This window comes from Phocoena sinus, chromosome 3, assembly GCF_008692025.1.
Source record: "Phocoena sinus isolate mPhoSin1 chromosome 3, mPhoSin1.pri, whole genome shotgun sequence".
Classification (NCBI taxonomy): Eukaryota; Metazoa; Chordata; class Mammalia; order Artiodactyla; family Phocoenidae; genus Phocoena; species Phocoena sinus.
This window is the reverse complement of record NC_045765.1, coordinates 147,323,822-147,342,799: the sequence shown is the minus strand read 5'-3', so window position 1 is coordinate 147,342,799 and position 18,978 is coordinate 147,323,822. Positions and strand designations below refer to the sequence as shown.

Here is an 18,978-nt window from a genome sequence, read left to right as displayed (position 1 = left end):
CCAGGTTATTCTAAGGAACACTCAGCAATTAAACATACGAAGAAATCGATTTATTATTGCACAGTAAATTTTATTATATCAAAACTCACTGCCTGATTCTTGGATATGAAGGCTTTTAACAAAAGTGGCATAAGCCTGTGGACATACTGCTCCTTCCACACAGAATAATGTCCCTGGAGTCACACCACTCCTGCTTGCAGAGAACTGTAAACAGTGGCCTTCTACAGGAAGAAGGAGTTCTTGATAACACCCTCCCCTCTGGATGGGACCACTTGTCCTCTCCTCTGGAGACACGACCGTGTACTGAAGTTGAGGTCACACTCAGGTAGAGCTGAACGGGCACTCTGCTCTGAAACAAATGCTGACAGAAGTTTGGGTGAGGCCCTTTCCCCCTTGCTTGAGAATACAGATGAGGCTTACAAAGCCAAGAATACCTTAGAAACAACCATTACCTCATTTCTAAAATCTCTGCTGGAGGAAAACAGTAAATCTTCACCTAAAAGGAAATTCCAGGACATGGTGTAAGTTTCAAGTATCCATTTTGTGGGAAGAAACTATAAATTAATACTTTCTATACTTAATTACCACTAGTAGTTATCATTTTTGGAGGTAAAGGAGGTTATTTTAATGGAGAGAAAAATCTGTCTTTTTTCATGAGTTAAAACAGGAATTGGCAAACCAACGCCCATGGCCAGCTGCCTATTTTTGTAAATGAAGTTTTACTGGAATACAGCCTCACCCATTTATTTGTATTGTCCATGGCAACTTTCATTCAGCAGAGTTGAGTAGCTGCAACACCATATATGGCTCACAAAGCCTAAAATATTTTCTATCTGGCCCAATAAGAAAAAGTTTGCCAACCCCTGCGTAGAAATATTGCCATACTAAACTAAGGCTAAGTAAAACTTCATCAGAAAGAAAACTAAAACCACAATAATTAGAATACAAAAATACAAATGACATGCTTGCTCTGATTCAGGCACTTTCAAGATCATAGTTTATTTATTACTTCAGATAAAAAGATAGTATACATATTAGGGAATCCCTTAAAATTCAACTCTAGAGTTATACACCATCTAGTACTTTTGAATTGAATGTTAACCAAAAAAGTCTCTAAACACCTGAAAGCCCCACTAGTAACATGAACTATGGTAATAAAAAATCTGACATTTAATTTGTTCAATATATAGTATTTACATTATGAAACCAATGGTGATACGATAAACAATGATAAAGAAATAGTAAAAATAAACTCTAAAAAGCAAAGGTTTATATTCTTACAATGTGCTAATTATCATAATTGTATATAAAAATTAAAACACAGCAGAGCTTTCTGCTACAAAACTCTTAATCATCTGAGTTGTAGTCGTTACTTGCTAACGATTTACATGCAACATCTGCTAGTGCTGACATTTGATTTTCTTCCCCCAAGAAAGTGTGAGTAGATATTTATTTAAGAGCAGACATTAATTTACTTGTGGACAGAAAAAGATAAAACTGTACTCAAGATTAGTACTGGTCACAAGCCTCTTCTCTACAGAAATGATAAAAATAATAAGACTGAAGAAAATTCCAGAAAGGAGATGCACAGGCAAAGAGTACCATGAATGGCACAGCTCAAAAAATCTTGGGACCAATTAGACACACGTTTTCTCTCTCCTTCAATGATGAGAGGTCTATTTTGCCATCAAATTACAATGCCTGCAGCAAGTAAGGGGCACCAGGTGTACAACTAATTAAACCCTGCAAAATACTAAGATGGGCAGTGGTGGCCAGAAGAAGGAACAACTTCTATATAATTCAAACTATATACAGCATAACTGGAATGCAGCTCATCCCAAACTGGCTGTGTGAAACAATTGGACCTTTATGATTTAATAGTTAAAATTATGACAAGTGTAATAATACAATAGATTTACATGGAAAGCAAGATCCAAGGGGCACTTTATATTATTTACTGTGTATTTCAATTTAAAAATAATTTTGCTAAGTATACATCTCAACTGAGGTCTATGTATAAAATGTCCTAATAGATACAGATATTTACCTTTGGTGAGTTAAAGGCCTTTTTGTGACTTCTGTCTGAATTGCAGGCAGAATGCGAGATGTACGTGCACATGTGGGAGAAACTCAACCTGAGGTAATCCAAAAGATGTGCGTGTGAGGAACCTGGAGGTACTCTGACAGTCAAAGCACACCAGAACCCAAACGGGCAACAGTGAGGATGGCAACGAGCAATGGAATGCCAGTATGGCGGTGAAACTTTTTCCACAACAGAAAGAGGAAGGCCTCTCGTACCAGCAGAATCCTGCATACATACACAAAAGAAAAAGCCACCCACCATTTCATAAAATGAAAACCAGTTATAGTGTGGGAAGTACAAACTACAGAAAACCAGGAGTCCCTGGAAGAAAAACGACTGGTTCCCGCGAGAGAAAGGAGGACGCTCGGTTCTGCGCAGCGTCACTTGGTGAAGGCGGCCACCACTGCCCACAGCACCTCGTTGGTGCTGGCCTTCAGACACTCCACCTCAGGGTCTAAGTCCAGGAGCTGCCGCACCCGCTTGGTGGCTAAATCGTACTGCTCGTCCAGGAGGGGCGCGAACGCATTCTCCAGGACATCTGAGGCGTGGGCCAGGTAGATGAGGGCCAGGAGGCGCTTGTCCATGCGGTGAGGGTCGTTCACCCACTTGTCGAGAACGGCTTCCTGCACCTTCTTGATGAGGCGCTGCTTAATGCTGTTGTTGGTGAGGGGATGTGTTGTCATGTCAAAAAGAAGGAAGTTCTGTTTCTCGGTTGTCAATACGCCCTTTTCTACCAGGTTTTTAGCTAATCGTTCCCTCACGTTTCTTAATTGATAATGCAGTTTTAACGGATTCCACGTCTCACCTAAAAGAAAGATTCCCGAAGTTAGAAATGATGGGTATGATCTGCTCATCTTATTAAATTTTGTACTGTTAAAATGAACAGTAACATTTGACTTTTTTTCCTCCAGAGAAACAGAAGAAAATCCAACTATGTTTTCTTGCCAACTCAACCACGAACCCCTTGATGGCCAGGCCTTTGGTTTCTAAGCACCTGGCACATGATCTTCAGGCACAACGGTTTACTCAAGCTGAAAGCAGTCTCCAAACCAGTTCCCCTAATGCGGAGTAAGCCAAATATCAATATTAAATTATGTTTGGCTTCTCTCTAGCTACTGTCAAAAAGCAGCCACTAGTAAAATATAAGATTTCTTTTCTGTTAAACACCCATCTGCAACAAAAAGAGAAAAGAATTAAAAAGTTTCCTGATTAATAAGTTCTTCCTGAACTGCTACATATACCTGACCTATAAAGCTGGGAAAGCCTGTTTAGGCAAGGCTATTCTTTGCTGACAAATAATATAAACCTAATTATAGGAGGACAAAACATTTTCATCATTTTAATCTTGTCATCTATGCGTATTTCCCCTTGAGCCAGAAATACTTAAAATAAAACCAAGGGACTTCCCTGGTGGTCCAGTGGTTTAAGACTTCGCCTTCCAATGCAGGAGGTAAGGGCTGGATCCCTGGTCGGGGAGCTAAGATCCCACATGCCTCGCAGCCAAAAAACAACAACAACAAGAAAAAAAAAACCCACAAAAAAAACCCCCAGAAGCAATACTGTAACAAATTCAATAAAGACTTTAAAAATGGTCACATCAAAAAAATATTAAAAAAAAAAAACCCAAATATTTTTCACTAAAAGTTTTTTTCTTTATAGAAGACTAGAAGGAAATACATCAAAATATTAATCTTGATTATTTGGGGGATTATATTATATGTGACAAATTTGCTTTTTTGTACTTTTTGTATTTTCCAAATAATCTCCAATGAACATGTAACTATTTGGGTAATTTGAAAAAAATACTATAGTAACTTTCTAAATTAGGACATGTTAGAGATCAACCACCGGCACTTTTATTATATGCAAAAGCTGAAATTTTATAATATTGAGGAAAAACAAATTGTACTATCTACTACAGCAGCCATTAACTATATAGGGCTATTAAATTTAAATTAATAAAAAAACTCAGGGAATTCCCTGGCAGTCCAGTGGTTAGGACTCCATGCTTCCACTGCAGGGGGCCCAGGTTCGATCCCTGGTCAGGGAGCTAAGATCCTACAAGCCCTGCGGCACAGCCAAATAAATAAATAAGCAGGAAAAACAACTCAGTTCCTCAGTTGCCCTAACCATGTTTCAAGTGCTCAATAGCCAAGTGGGGCTAGAGGTTACTGAGCGGACATCACAGAAATAAAACATTTCCACTGTTGCAGAAAGCTCTGGTGGAAAGTGCTGACTCAAAATACATTAGTATTGGGGCTTCCCTGGTGGCGCAGTGGTTGAGAGTCCGCCTGCCAATGCAGGGGACGCGGGTTCGTGCCCCGGTCCGGGAAGATCCCACATGCCGCGGAGCAGCTGGGCCCGTGAGCCATGGTCGCTGAGCCTGCGCTCCGCAATGGGAGAGGCCACAACAGTGAGAGGCTCACGTACCGCAAAAAATATATATATATATTAGTATTCAAAATTATTTTGCCATATGACTTAACACTGAAGAATATGGGGCTATGATTGAGTAATCAGTCTTGGACTTGCCTTCTGGAGTTAAACAATTAGAAATCTGCATAAAATGTATGAAACAACTGTTCAGATGCTAGTCAAAAGGCAGCCCAGAGCTGTGACCTTTGAGAGAAACCTCACTGAGCCCTACTACTGCCCAAGCTTACTACCCAAAGGCACATGCCAGGCAGCAGAGCAGAACAGAAGACCTCAAGTAGAGCACAGGACTCACACTGTGTAAAAAGGCAGAGATCAGAGCTGGGGGAGGCTAAGGCAGCTGGAATATGCAAGGCAGAGTACAGGAGAAGAGGGGACTATGCAGAATAAGAGCTCTAGAAATCTGCGTGGTGTTCGCTTGAGTCTGGCCAAAAACAAAGCCACATGTGTTATGGTGTCAAACTCCACAAAACAAGGTTAAAAAAAAAAAAAAAATCAAGGAAGTTGTAACGTGAACAATTCCAAGAGTTCACAGAGGGCTAGGGAAAATTTGAATTGCAATTAGCCTGAGTGGAAAGGTCTCACTGAACACCCAGGACATTCAGAAAGGATTCCAGAAGGATCACATCTTAGTAATAGGGCTAAACTAGCCCTTGAGTAAAGGCTACTCCAGACCTGACCTAACAAAGCTTACAAACAAAACTGATCCACAAGTAACTTAAGTACCTAGCAAAACAAATTTCAACAGTCTTTAAAGACAAAATTCAGCACACAACAACGTAGCACTCACAATGTCCAGCATCCAATAAAAATTATTAGACTTGTGAAGAAGCAGGAGAATGTGACCCAAAACTAAGCGGAAAAAAAAATCAACAGTCAAACAGGGACTTCCCTGGTGTCTTCCCAGTGGTTAAGACCCTGCAATTCCACTGCAGGGGGCGCAGGTTTGATCCCTGGGTAGGGAACTAGGATACCGCATGCCACACAACCAAAAAAAAAAAAAAGTCAACCAGGGCTCCCCTGGTGGCACAGTGGTTGAGAGTCCACCTGCCGATGCAGGGGACACGGGTTCGTGCCCCGGTCCGGGAAGATCCCACTTGCCGTGGAGTGGCTGGGCCCATGAGCCATGGCCGCTGAGCCTGCACGTCCGGAGCCTGTGTTCCACAACGGGAGAGGGCACAACAGCGAGAGGCCCGCGTACCGCAAAAAAAATTAAAAAAGTCAACCAAATCTGACATGACCCAGAAATGACAGAGACAATGGCATTAGCAGACAAGGAGTTTAAAATGGCTATTTTAAATATCTAAATAATTTAAAGGAAAGCACGAGCACAATGAGAAAATGAGAGCTTTTCTTTTTTAAAGGCTAAATGATCTGGATCTGCCATTTTACATTTTGTTATTCACGCTGTAAAATTAGGGACTTGAGAAAAAACTGTTAATTAAATAATGAAGAAATGGTACCATGAATCATTATTAAAGTCATCTTCTACATTTAAAGAAAACATAACCGCGACTTCCCTGACAGTCCAGTGGTTAAGACTCCATGCTTCCACTGCAGGGGGCACGGCTTCAATCCCTGGTCAGGGAACTAAGATCCCACATGCCACGAGGCACAGCCACAAAAAAAAAAAAAAAAAAAGATTAAAAGCAAAAAATAAAAATAAAGAAAACAAGATAAACTTTTCAAATAAAAAACCCTGGCAAATCAGCTTCCACAAAAAGAAAAACAATCATTGCATTCAATTTCCTTGTTAACTTCAAAAAGTAAAAGAGCTGAAATATATTTGGGGCCCTATTAGATTTTAAAACTTAACAGTATAAAAGAAAAATATAACTCAATAATAAATGAAATTCTACTTTCAATTTCTGGTGTTAAATTAGCCCACACCTACATTTAATGTTAAGAAATCATTAACAAAAACAAAAAACAACAAAAAAAGAGAAATCATTAACAGTTACTTGATGAAGCACTACAGCATAATAGGTTATGAGAGCAAGCTCTGGAGCCAGACTGTTTGGATTTCAATTCCAATTTGGTCATTTCCTAGCAGTGCAACCCTGGGCAAGGCTTCTTACCTATTCCTCTGTCTTTTCATCTGTAAAGCGATGAAAACAACTCTTTCCAGCTCACAAGGGTTATTACGAGGATTAAGTTAAGTTAAAGACATATCAAGTTCTTAGAATAGAGCCTGGTACATGGTAAGCTCGCAATAAACGTTAGCTATTATTATTTAACCATGTGCAGAATCAGCACTTTGGCAGAAAGAGTTTATCCTATGTATAATGGTCTAAAAAAATCATACTAGGTACTGAGAATGCAGACATTAGTAACACATATTTCTTTTTTTTTTTTAATGTATTCATTTAATCTATTTATTTTTGGCTGCGTTGGGTCTTCAGTGCTGCACACAGGCTTTCTCTAGTTGCGACGAGCGGGGGCTACTCTTCGTTGCGGTGCACGGGCTTCTTATTGCGGTGGCTTCTCTTGTTGCAGAGCATGGGCTCTAGGTGCACAGGCTTCGGTAGTTGTGGCACACAGGCTCAGTAGTTGTGGCTCACGGGCTCTAGAGCACAGGCTCAGTAGTTGTGGTGCATGGGCTTAGTTGCTCCGTGGCATGTGGGATCTTCCCGGACCAGGGCTTGAACCCATGTCCCCTGCATTGGCAGGCAGATTCCTAACCACTGTGCCACCAGGGAAGTCCTAGTAACACATATTTCTAACTCTAGAAATTTTAAATCAAAGGAAGGGAACAGTCATAATATAACAACTAACTGTACTTAACTGGCTAGAATAAGATGTAAATAGGGCCATAAAAACAATATGAACCAAGAGCCCAGAGGAATAAGAAATTACTTGAGTTTGATGTTAAGGGCACGCATCTTTCAAAGGTTAGTTATGACTTTCATTTTTCAATTGTTGTACCAACCCACTGTCTCCCCAATAAATGCCTGCCGCAACTTTCACCAGACAGTTTGGGTTTTGTTTTGTGTTTTTTTTTTTTTTGCAGTACGCGGGCCTCTCACTGTTGTGGCCTCTCCCGTTGCGGAGCACAGGCTCCGGATGTGCAGGCTCCGCAGCCATGGCTCACGGGCCTAGCCACTCCGCAGCATGGGGGATCTTCCCGGACCGGGGCACGAACCCGTGTCCCCTGCATCGGCAGGCGGACTCTCAACCGCTGCACCACAATGGAAGCCCTGTTTTGTGTCTTCTAATATCATTGGCACGTGGTAGGCAGCCTAAGGCACCAGGCTAGAATTAGCTAGGTTGTGTTTTCTGACATTCTTAAATGACTTCTGGAAATTCAAACTTATAAACACAGAATAATCGATAGCCAAATTTATGTAAAAGCCCATAAAAAACTATAGTTCAAATTCAAGGTTAATTAATTAACTATACTCATAATAATAATTTGTCAGTTATCAAAGAAGTACTATTCCCTGGCAACTCACCAGTCAATTAGGAAGTTATTCTATGTCTCAGAAAACATCTTGGCTACCTATTCTCAAATAATTGTTGGGGTGGCAGCGGTGGGGGGGAGGTTAAGATTATTCTAAGGTCAATTTCTCTTTACAGACCTAAAAAAACCAGTAATCCCTCTGATGCCGCTATACAATGATTTTTTTCCTCTCATTGGAAATAAATGGTATTAGCAGTTTATAACTTACTGTCTATTGTACTGAAGTCATGCTGATAAGGTTTATCCACACCTTATCCACAATTAAATCGTACATACTGCACCCAACAGAACAAGTAATGCTTATTACAAAGTTCCTCAAATCCACAATATGCTACCTTAGTTTAGTGTTGCTACTAAGAAAGAGTAGAGCCTGAACACAGACCAACCTTCAAATAATGTGTTCCATTTATGACTGGACCTTCTTATGGGCAATCATTTCTGCCTCGGAGGAGGTTAACAAAAAAGGACTCAGACATCATCTTTTGATGCGGTTCCCTGAAAAAGGGCAAATCTTGTGTGCCCACTCCAACAAAAATGTTATTCAGCTTTCCTCAGATATTTTTTAAAAATGAAAAAATCCCAGAAGCAGAAAGCTGAACCAGTATGGGTAATATGTAAATGTTGTTTGATACTATTTTGAACACCCCAAAAAAGGTACAATAAAATAACAGAGTGGTGGGACTTCCCTGGTGGTACAGTGGTTAAGAATCCACCTGCCAATGCAGGGGATACGGGTTCGAGCCCTGGTCCAGGAAGATCCCAGATGCCGCGGAGCAACTAAGCCCATGAGCCACAACTACTAAAGCCCACGCGCCTAGAGCCCGTGCTGTGCATCAAGAGAAGCCACCACAATGAGAAGCCTGTGCACCACAATGAAGAGTAGCCCCTGCTCGCTGCAACTAGAGAAAACCCATGCGCAGCAACAAAGACCTGATGCAGCCAAATATAAACAAACAAAAATAAATAAATAAATAACTGAGTGGTCAAAGTGTCTTGGCATCCTGACATTTCTGCCTTTTATCTTATTTTTTTCTATTTGGGCTTTTGTTTTTTAAATTTTTTTATTTTAGTTGATTTACACTTCTGTCTTTTATTTTAAAAGAACCAAATTAATCTAAATCCAAAGAATAAAGTTACCCCTGAGATTATTAGCATACTTAAGACAACAGTATAAATTGGGATGGGAGGAGGGGAGTTGGTTAAGTGAAGAGAAGATACAATAAAGGTTTAACCTATACTATCTACTAAAAGATTTAGCTGCTTCAATTTAAGCAGAATGTTGAATATCTTTTAAATATACTGTAACAAACCCCCAATGGAGGAATAATGTTCAAAATTCTAGATTAAAAGATGTTACTGTGATCCATATTGTCATTCATCCTAAATTACTCACTATGCAAAAAAGACTTTATAAGTTATACGAGCAAATTTTTAATGTATAGAATTTATTTATAGTTAACTCTTTTATAAAGGAAACTGTGAGAAGTATATACGGAGAGGAAAAGTTCTTCAAAGGTTATTTATATCCCACTGCCCAACAATTATTTCAGTGAAAATGACATACTGGCAGGCACCTAAATAATTTCACTACAAAGAACTTCCATCTTCCTTGACATGTTACAAAAAAAAAAAAAGCAGCTTTGTTCATAAATTTGGCAGTCTAGCGACACCTTGTGACCAAACTGATCAATTACATGTCTTACAACTTCAGAAAGCAAAAAATACTATTCTTGAAAACAGAAAAGTAGTCTTTAAACTTTTTACTCTTTGTCTCAAATACACATATTTATTAATTTTTTTAAATTAACAAGATATATAAGTAATATTTAAATATCAGTAATTTTAACATGTATATATGCACACTGTAAATAATGGTAAGATGAACCCCTGGGTATCCATGCTCCCACCCCAGGTAAAGAAGAAAGCTTCATCAAGACCTTAGATGCTTCCCTTGTGTCTTCTCTGCCTCAGAGGTAACCACCAAACAAACTTAGGTTAACCATTCTTTTTTCTTTACATATAGTCTCACCACTTATTCACATATCCCTCAACAATACAGTACAATACATAGTTCTGAAAACCTAGTAACAAGTACAGACTTAACTGTGTAAGGATAGGTCCACCAATTTTACCACCCCCTCTAATCCCCCTGAACAGGAACACTTCCTTCTTTCTGTCTCATTTTTACCTTTCAAAGGCCCAATCCAAGTTCCACTTCCTCCAACTACTAAAGCTCCCAAGGATTTCTTTTCTCTGGGCTACTGCACTTGCAGAGAACCATACTGTTAAACTCTAATCTGTTATTAATCTGTTATTAGAAATACACAACTGGGGACTTCCCTAGTGGTCCAGTGGGTAAGACTCCACACTCCCAATTGCAGGGGGCCCCGGTTTGATCCCTGGTCGGGGAACTAGATCCTGCATGCATGCTGCAACTAAAGATCCCGCGTGCCTCAACGAAGACCCAGCGCAGCCTAAATAAATAGATAGATAGAAATATACAACTGTTCTGCAAATGAATTTTAAGATTCTTTTAGTATGGAAGCACTTCTTTTTAAGTTTCATAGTACCTACATCAGCATTGCTGCAATAACTGGTATTTGATACCACTCATTATTTTGAAGCAACTAAAAAGTTTTAAATTAACAAACTGACCCACAGAACTGAGCACTTAAAAATGGTTAAAATGGTGTTAGGTTGGATACAATTTTTTATTAAAAATCAGCAAGCACTAGCACTACTTTAACTAGATGGGAAGTAGATATTTTCTTAATTGAAAAGAAATGTGCTTTTTTCTCCTTCTCCCACTCCAGATTCCTTTCTTTTACGCTGAAATTACAGGTCATTCCTATTATACATCAGGAACATGCAACCAAAGTGCTATAGGTGATATTTTGGCATTTATAGCCATCCTAAACTTCACAGGACGTTGTTTAAAAAAATTTAAAAACCACTTTCTTAGTATTAGCTTCTTGGTTTACACAAATTCCTAACTCAAATGGACACTCTGTTTCACAAAATCTTAATTATATTTAATACTTTTGAGAAAAGCTTATAGACTTCTGCCCTCCTTTCACTCAACCAAGTGAGAACAGTGCACACAGCCTCAAGTTGAAAACCACTTTCATTTATCATACACATTGAGTACTGGATAAGCTACATGCATAAAATGTTACATAACCGGTAAAGTTTAAGACATATACAGCCACCTTAAACGGTGAGATTCAACTCTTTACAAGCCATACTCCCTGTGTACCATGTGTACATAACAAAGGAAATCCAGTGGTCTAAGATATATTATTAACTCAAATCCCAATGTGCCATTAACATGTATGATGTAAGATAAAGAGACTGTTGATGGATGAAGCATCTGAAAACACCTCCACGTGCTAAGTGGCACCAAAGCAGATATCAAAAACACTGACGTTAAGGCAAGACAAACTATATTCCATAAAAAGAACTTTAGCACTCTGACTTACCTGACTTACCTCCCAAAAAAGTAAATACAACTTGAGAAACCCTCCTTTTGGTCAGCTGAGAACCTAATTACAAATTCTAATTTGCACCACCAGATGTGGTAATGGCCAACAACAGCCGCACAACGTGAGCACAACACAAAGACTGATTAGGCCAGTGAACTCCAGAGAGTGCGGAAATGATCCATCAGTTAGAAGGTACTAGCACTCCTATTTTTATCTCAAAAAAGTCATATTTGCTAATATTTAACATAGGGAGTTAACATCATACCCTCACTGAGTCTTTGTCAGCTGGCCACAGTTTGCTGAAGAGGTGGAAGGCTCACCCAAAGAGGGCTGACAATGTTCTGAGCACTGTGACATACAGTCTTGGTATGTGCCGAGTAAGTACCTAGCTTTAACCAAACAAACTTTCATCAAATGGGTAAAGTAATTTTAAAAGATATCCTACAAAAAAATTGTAATTGAAGACGACATCAATATCACAACCACAAAGAAGGAAAAAGGGTCACATTAAAGTTTCTCTTACTCAATGAGGTAAAAATAAAGTTATCGGCAGATGTACAAGAGGGTGGTCAAAAAAAAAAAAAACCCTCAAAATTATCAAGACAGGGCTTCCCTGGCGGTGCAGTGGTTGAGAGTCCACCTGCCGATGCAGGGGACACGGGTGCGTGCTCCAGTCCGGGAAGATCCCACATGCCGCAGAGCGGCTGGGCCCGTGAGCCATGGCCGCTGAGCCTGCGCTCCACAATGGGAGAGGCCGCAACAGTGAGAGGCCCGCATACCGCAAAAAAAAAAATCATCAAGACAAACTTGTGAATAAGCTTATGTTCTCTACCAATAAGAAGGAAGAATGAACCCTGCCATAGTATAAAGTGCCCATTTATTGTCCTACTACCTAAGTTTGGAATATGTGTATTCACATTATAAATAAACACGCAAAACTCAATCTTTTACCGATATAAGAATATCTTCATAATACAACTATTACTTTAGAAACTCTATTTATAAGTGAGAAAAATGACATGTTAATTACCAATCTCTGACAACCTCCAAATGTTTTTAAAAGTCTAAATAGCAACATATTTGAACATGAAATGAAATGAGCATAGATGTATGCAGAAGCTATGTTTTATATAACAGTACAGAGGAACAACAAGCTAACTCAGGTCCTATACTCCAGGAGTTTACTATCTAGAAGATTAGACAAATACACGAGTAACTTTAAAATAAATGTAGTCATTAGTGCTATCAACCAAGTAGGTGTTCCTTCCTACAGCTGCACTTCCGGTCTCCTTAAAGTTAGGGGAGGCCATGTGACTTGCTCTGACCAATGAAACCTGCACCACACGTCATTTCTGAGCAGAAATTTAAGAGCCTGGGTGATCTGTTATTCTCTTCTTTCCTTTACACTAGTGACTGACAGTGCTCCAGATGGTAGCAGCTCCGTCTGCCCAGCTGCCAAGATGAGAATGAAGTGGCCTGTGACTGATTTACAGTATGAGTGAGAAGTAAACTGTTGTTTTAAGCCACTGAGGTTTTAGGGTTGTCTGTTACCACAGCTTAACCTAGCCTATCCAGAATAAGGTAGCATGAAGTAATTTTGACAAAGAATGACAGGAGCTAAGGAAGCTAAGGAAGTACACTATATCTGATTCACATCTGCTCAGTTTTGTTAAAGGGGATGAAATTTTAAAAACCACTATTTTCCCTATTTAGTGACTGATTAACTTTCAAGACTGCCTAACTAACTAAACAAGCTTTGGGCTATTTTGTCTAAGTTCCTTTCAAAAGGATTTTAAACTTTTACAAAAATCTCTCAGAGAATTCAGTTTTTAGTTTACACACAGAAGCTTACCACTAAGTAATTCAATCCAGTTCTGGACCGTTTCTGGAGGCTGAGTCTCCTTAACGTGCTTTAGAGCTTCATCAAGAAGAACATCCCCTGTTGGAGCGTCTGACTTACAAATCACCTAAAATGTAATCAACAAGAATCACATGATCTACTTGATCCTTTTAAACAAAAAACTTAATTATGCAAACACTTCATTATGCTTAAAGCCCCAAGTGTTCATACAGTATCAAAGTTCAGATTTTAAACTAATTCCATACTAAGGAAATCCAGTATTTAACCTAACCTGATTAGCCACAATCATGAACGAAAATTTAGCTACTCTGCAATAATTAGGAAAGCAAAATGGTAGAACAGTTTATACTCATTGTAATTCCGTTTACTGCTAAACCTTGGGCTATCTGATCCAGAAATTCATTTTTTAAACATTTATTAGTTATAGAAACACTCAATTATACATAAGAATTGAATATAGAATAAAGGTGGCATCTCACATCAGTAGAGAAATTAATTTTTCAATAGATATAATAAAACAACTGGCTCCTCAGAGCTTATACCACAATAAAAGATAAAGATTTAAATATGAAATATAATTGAGGGGATGAGAAAGTTTTCTCAAAATTGTGACAACAAGCAGAATCCTTGAAAATACCAATAGGTCTGATCACATAAATTTTTAAATACTACAAAACTTTAAGTTAAGCACTTCAAGAGTAGAAAAACCAGAGGTAGGGTATGAGAGAAGAAAACGCTACACTGCTTTAACCAAGATCTTTATAGCCTTCAATAACCTTCTTGGCTAAACAACAAATTTCTAGTTGAAAGTCTATAATATCAAAGTTGAATTTGTTATATTACTTTACATTACCTGTTAAGATGTTATGAAATTTAACAGTATTATTTTAAAAATGGGAGTCTTCCCTCAAACTTGTCCTTGACAATACGTCCTTTCCTTTTTGCTCAATCTTATGAAAGGTTAAAAAAAATACAGTATCTGAGACAACATGACCCAATGGAAATATAATTAGAACCAGAAATACAAGGCACAAATCTATTTTTAAAATTTTTAGTAGTTATATTTTAAAAAATGAAAACAGGTAAAATTAATTTTAATATATCTGATTTAACCCACCATAGCCAAAATACTGACATGTAATAAATATTTTTAAATTGAGACTGTTTTACATTCTTATTTTTCCATAGTAAGTCTTCAAACATCCAGAAAATCTTACATCCATAAAACAAGAAGAATAAGAAGCCACGATACAGAAAACAGTTCCTGGAAATCAAAAACACGAAAGCCACAATAAAAAACTCAACAGAGGATTAAAAGGTAAGAGAGACCAAGAGAATGTCAATTATATCCCAAAAAAGCTAGGAAACAAACCAGAGAGGAAAATAACATAAAAATCAGAAAGAAAATAAAGAACAGCCAAAAGGTCCACTCCACCTTATACAGTTCTAGAAAGAGTGAAGATACAAGAAATAAAACTTTCCAAAATCAAAAGACACACATTTCTGGATTGAAGAAGCCTAAGCATAGTGAATTTTAAAAGACCCACATCAAGGCATGTCATACAATTTCAGAACACTAGAGATAAACAGAAGATCTTAAATGCTTCCAGAGAAGAAAAACCAGGTATCATACAGAGATTGACAATCAGAAGGGCATCAGACTCTAACAGCAACTCTGTATACTAGAGGACAATGGGGAAATGCCTTAAAAATTCTGTGGGAAAAATCTAACATTCTATTCCCAGCCAATCTGTCAAACAGAAATATGGTACAATAAAGGAATTTTCAGGCATGCAAAGTCTCAAAACATTTTCCTCCCACGAGGGTGGAAGAAAACATTAGATCCAGAAAACAGGGGACTGAAAGCAGTAAAAAAAAAAAGTGACAGGAAGTCCCAGTAGAACCAAAGCATAACCAGTCCGGAGTAGAACACAGGCAAATTTTAATGGAATTATCTGATGTATATGAACATTTGAAAATTAATAATCTAACTTTTCTCTGATGGAGCATGTAAGAAAAAAGGAGAGCTACATAGAAAACTTTAAAAAAAGGGATTAACTCTAGAAAAAAACAAAACTATCTAAGAAAGGAAATCACAGGATATAACTTAACTCTACAGAAAACAGTATTAATATAGTTGTAACAATATAAAACAATCATTACTGTTTTGCCAAAAATTATGATATAACTCTATTAGGAAGATTGAAAGGTAGGGGTAAAAAGTGGTATGTAAGAGAGCCAAATATTCATCTTTTTTTTTTTGGCTGCACTGGGTCTTCATTGCTGTGCATGGGCTTTCTCTAGTTGCAGCGAGCGGGGGCTGCTCTTCATTGTGGTGCGCAGGCTTCTCATTGCGGTGGCTTCTCTTGTTGCGGAGCATGGGCTCTAGGCACATGGGCTCAGTAGTTGTGGCTTGCAGGCTCTAGAGCGCAGGCTCAGTAGTTGTGGCGCACGGGCTTAGTTGCTCTGCGGCACATGGGATCTTCCCGGACCAGGGCTCGAACCCGTGTTCCCTGCATTGGCAGGCGGATTCTTAACCACTGCGGCACCACGTAAGGCCCGCAAATATCCATCTATTTTAAGTAATAGATGTAAGTAAGTAAAGAGCATCTCCAACTGATTTATCAAGAAATGGCAGTATAAGCTTATTTAGAAATATGGAGGTAAATGCCCAAATAAGTGAAAACTGCAGCAAGCTGAATGGTGACCCCCAAAAGGTGTTCATGTCCTAACCCCCAGAATCTAATCCCCAATAAATCTTTGTAGATAAAATTAGGTTATATCAGATCTGGAGATGAGATTGTCCTGGATTATCCAGATGAGCTTCGACATGCAATGAAAGCGTCCTTATGAGTGACATACAAAGGAGAGGGTGATGTAAAAACAGAGGACACAGAGAGATGCAGCCAGAAGCCAAGGAAAGCCTCACAGCCATCAGAAGCTAGAAGAGGCAAGGAACAGCACATTGTGGCCTCCAGAACTGTAAAGAGAATTAATGTCTGTTGTTTCAAGCAACCAAGTCTGTGGTAATTTGCTAAGGCAGCCTTACAAAACTAATACAAGGACTGAGAATGGCTGCCACCCAGATACAAGACTAAGGAGTGGGGAAGGGCAGGTAGAAGATTGCTATTTTTTTTGTTGTAAGTCTTTAAGTACAATTTGATTTTATAACTATCATATATGTATTATCTTAATATAATCAATCATTATTTTTAAATGAATAGATTAAATCATATTGCAGTATTTTTCCAAAAGACTATCAACTGCCTAGTTAAGATCATACAAACAAGTAGACTGAAGTAAAAAGCCCATGCAGGCAGGGAACATGTGTCTCTTGGTCTCCAATGTATCCCCAGAGTCAAACACAATGCATGGAAGACTTAAGCACTAAATAAATAAATGATGAATGAATAAATGAACGAAAGAGCAAATAATTTGTTGATAATCAACACAAAACTGGTTTCTGTTCCAAAAAAACCCAAATAAACAGTATCAAAATCTTTTCACTTTACGTCAGGGCTCCATAACATTAATGTAAAATTACCTGTAATTTCTACTATTAGTAGTAACCAATGTGTAATTCTTAAGGTTTCTGTCCTCCATAAATCTATGGTTGCACAGTAAAACAAATAAAAATTTTATTCTGCTTTATGACATAGATATCTAAAACAGTAACTTCAAAACTAATCTCATGCCAGCTCATTTGACTCTAAATGACTAGATTTAATTTCAATATTCCACAAGGAATATTTTCTGCCATACCGTGTTTACTTTGCATACAATCTTCGAGAATACATTTCTTTCTTTCCTATAGGATTATTACTCTCTCTGGCATTTCAATCAAAAAATGTTCAGTTTTCACCTAAAACTTTTTGGATTTCATTATAAGACAGTGTATTTAGGAAAAAATAGCTTTGAAACACCCCACGTCCCCCAAGAAACAATGACAGACTAGAAGAGAAAGAGTCTTGAATATTTTAGATTGAGGTTAAAGTTAGAAATTCTAAAAACTAGTCAATAATACCTCTATTAACACAGACCTTCACAGTGGAGAGGCAGAGAACTGAAACCTATTTGTATTCTGGCAAAAAGATCAACAGCCTATGGATAGTTAATTTGCACAATACCACTTTTGAGTAGTTACGTCAAGTTTTCCAAATCATGGCTTTCAGGAGCAGCAAATAAAGTTTGGAGTCTTTCTGAATATGTAGGATGCAATGGCTAGTGATCCTAACAATGAATTACATTACTCATTATGTGCAAAGAACCAAAAACACAAGGATGCAAGAAAAGATATGGAAACATGATTCAATAAAGACTTAACTTTAAAATCAACTTCTCTTCTTTAATTTTTGAAAGCTATTAGTAAACAACAAGGTTCTACTGTATAGCACAGGGAATTATATTCAATATACTGTGATAAGCCATAATGGAAAAGAATATTTTAAAAAATGCATGTATATGTATAACTGAATCACTTTGCTGTAAGCAGAAATTAACACAACATAGTAAATCAACTATACTTCAATAAAAAAGAAAACTATTAGTAGAAACAGTCTTCATTTTTAGGCAGCACAAACTCTTTAAAAAGGAGATGTTATATAGGCCCCCTCTTACCTTTCTTGTTAACAGACTTTTACGTCTCATTCCACAAGCCTCTAGCTGTAACCTTCCTCTCAATGCTAATTCAATTAACATACAGCCACGTAATCCAGATGATATACAGTCATTCCAAAATGATGTGTAACCCTATTTAAAAAAGAAAACAAAAGAGCTAATTTACTTTGAACTCAGAGTCAAGAGCAGAAACACTTTTTAGCCAAAGTTATTTCTTGTGCCTTTTACCTTGCATGTCTTTCCATAATTAAAATACTGAAAAAATACAGCTACTATACATTATTAAACTAGGATTTTCAGGGATTTACTGTCTTTTCACCACTTTCCTTACATGTAGATAAACAACAAATAACTTTGGAACTCACTAAGTTATGTGCTAATTAGGCTTTTTCAGATTGCAGGCATCAGGGCTCACCCACTCAGTTAACCTTAGATTATAGTCATTTATTACTAGTATACGTGGGCAAATTAAGAAGAAGCTCAGGAAAAATAATCTAGCCCAGTGTAGCCTCATGGAGAATTAGAACATCGTTCAATGCTGTTTGCAATAAAAATACAAGGTTAAATTTGGAAGAATGTATCAGAAAACTTAAATATGGGGCCATGCCTAAAGTTCTGAATAACAAACTGTAAAGCGATCAGATTCCCCCACCCCACCAAGAGAAATTTAAGGGCAACGTCCAAGGTGGAAAAACAGTCAGAAAGAATGAAATTGATAGACAGCCAGGGATCTGGGAATTCTCAAGTGAAACAGGCATCACCAGATAAAGTCAGGGCACTCTTTGGGAGCTAATAACTGGGACTGTCCAAATTATGAAGCCATGCACTGTGCCAGCAGAGTTGCCAGCTATTAGTTTAAAGTACCCAACTCTGAAGAGAAAGCAGAAGCGATAACTGGTTCTGGTTAAGGCTCAGAACAAGGTAACATACAATTTTGATGGGAGGGAGAACAGGTCAATGGATTCTTTGAAGAATGGAGGGCCAGGAATAGGGAGGCCTAGACCCTTGGTTTCGGTACTTTCTTGAGGTCAGTCTTGGTACA

General features: G+C 38.1%; 1 protein-coding gene across 2 annotated transcripts in view; it reads right to left on the bottom strand.

Annotated features, from left to right (window-relative positions):
* Positions 1 to 974: 974 nt before the first annotated feature.
* Positions 975 to 18,978, bottom strand: part of GOLPH3 (golgi phosphoprotein 3) — a 52,577-nt gene continuing 34,573 nt past the window's right edge. Inside the window, exons 2-4 of one of the 2 annotated variants that reach the window (XM_032627189.1) lie at positions 17,937 to 18,068; positions 13,311 to 13,425; positions 975 to 2,888 (exon numbers count right to left, since the gene is read on the bottom strand). In XM_032627189.1, coding sequence (XP_032483080.1) covers positions 2,464 to 2,888; positions 13,311 to 13,425; positions 17,937 to 18,068 — 672 coding nt within the window. In that variant the 3' untranslated portion in view covers positions 975 to 2,463. The remainder of the gene's footprint in view (positions 2,889 to 13,310; positions 13,426 to 17,936; positions 18,069 to 18,978) is intronic. The other variant, XM_032627190.1, reaches the window with a different exon arrangement.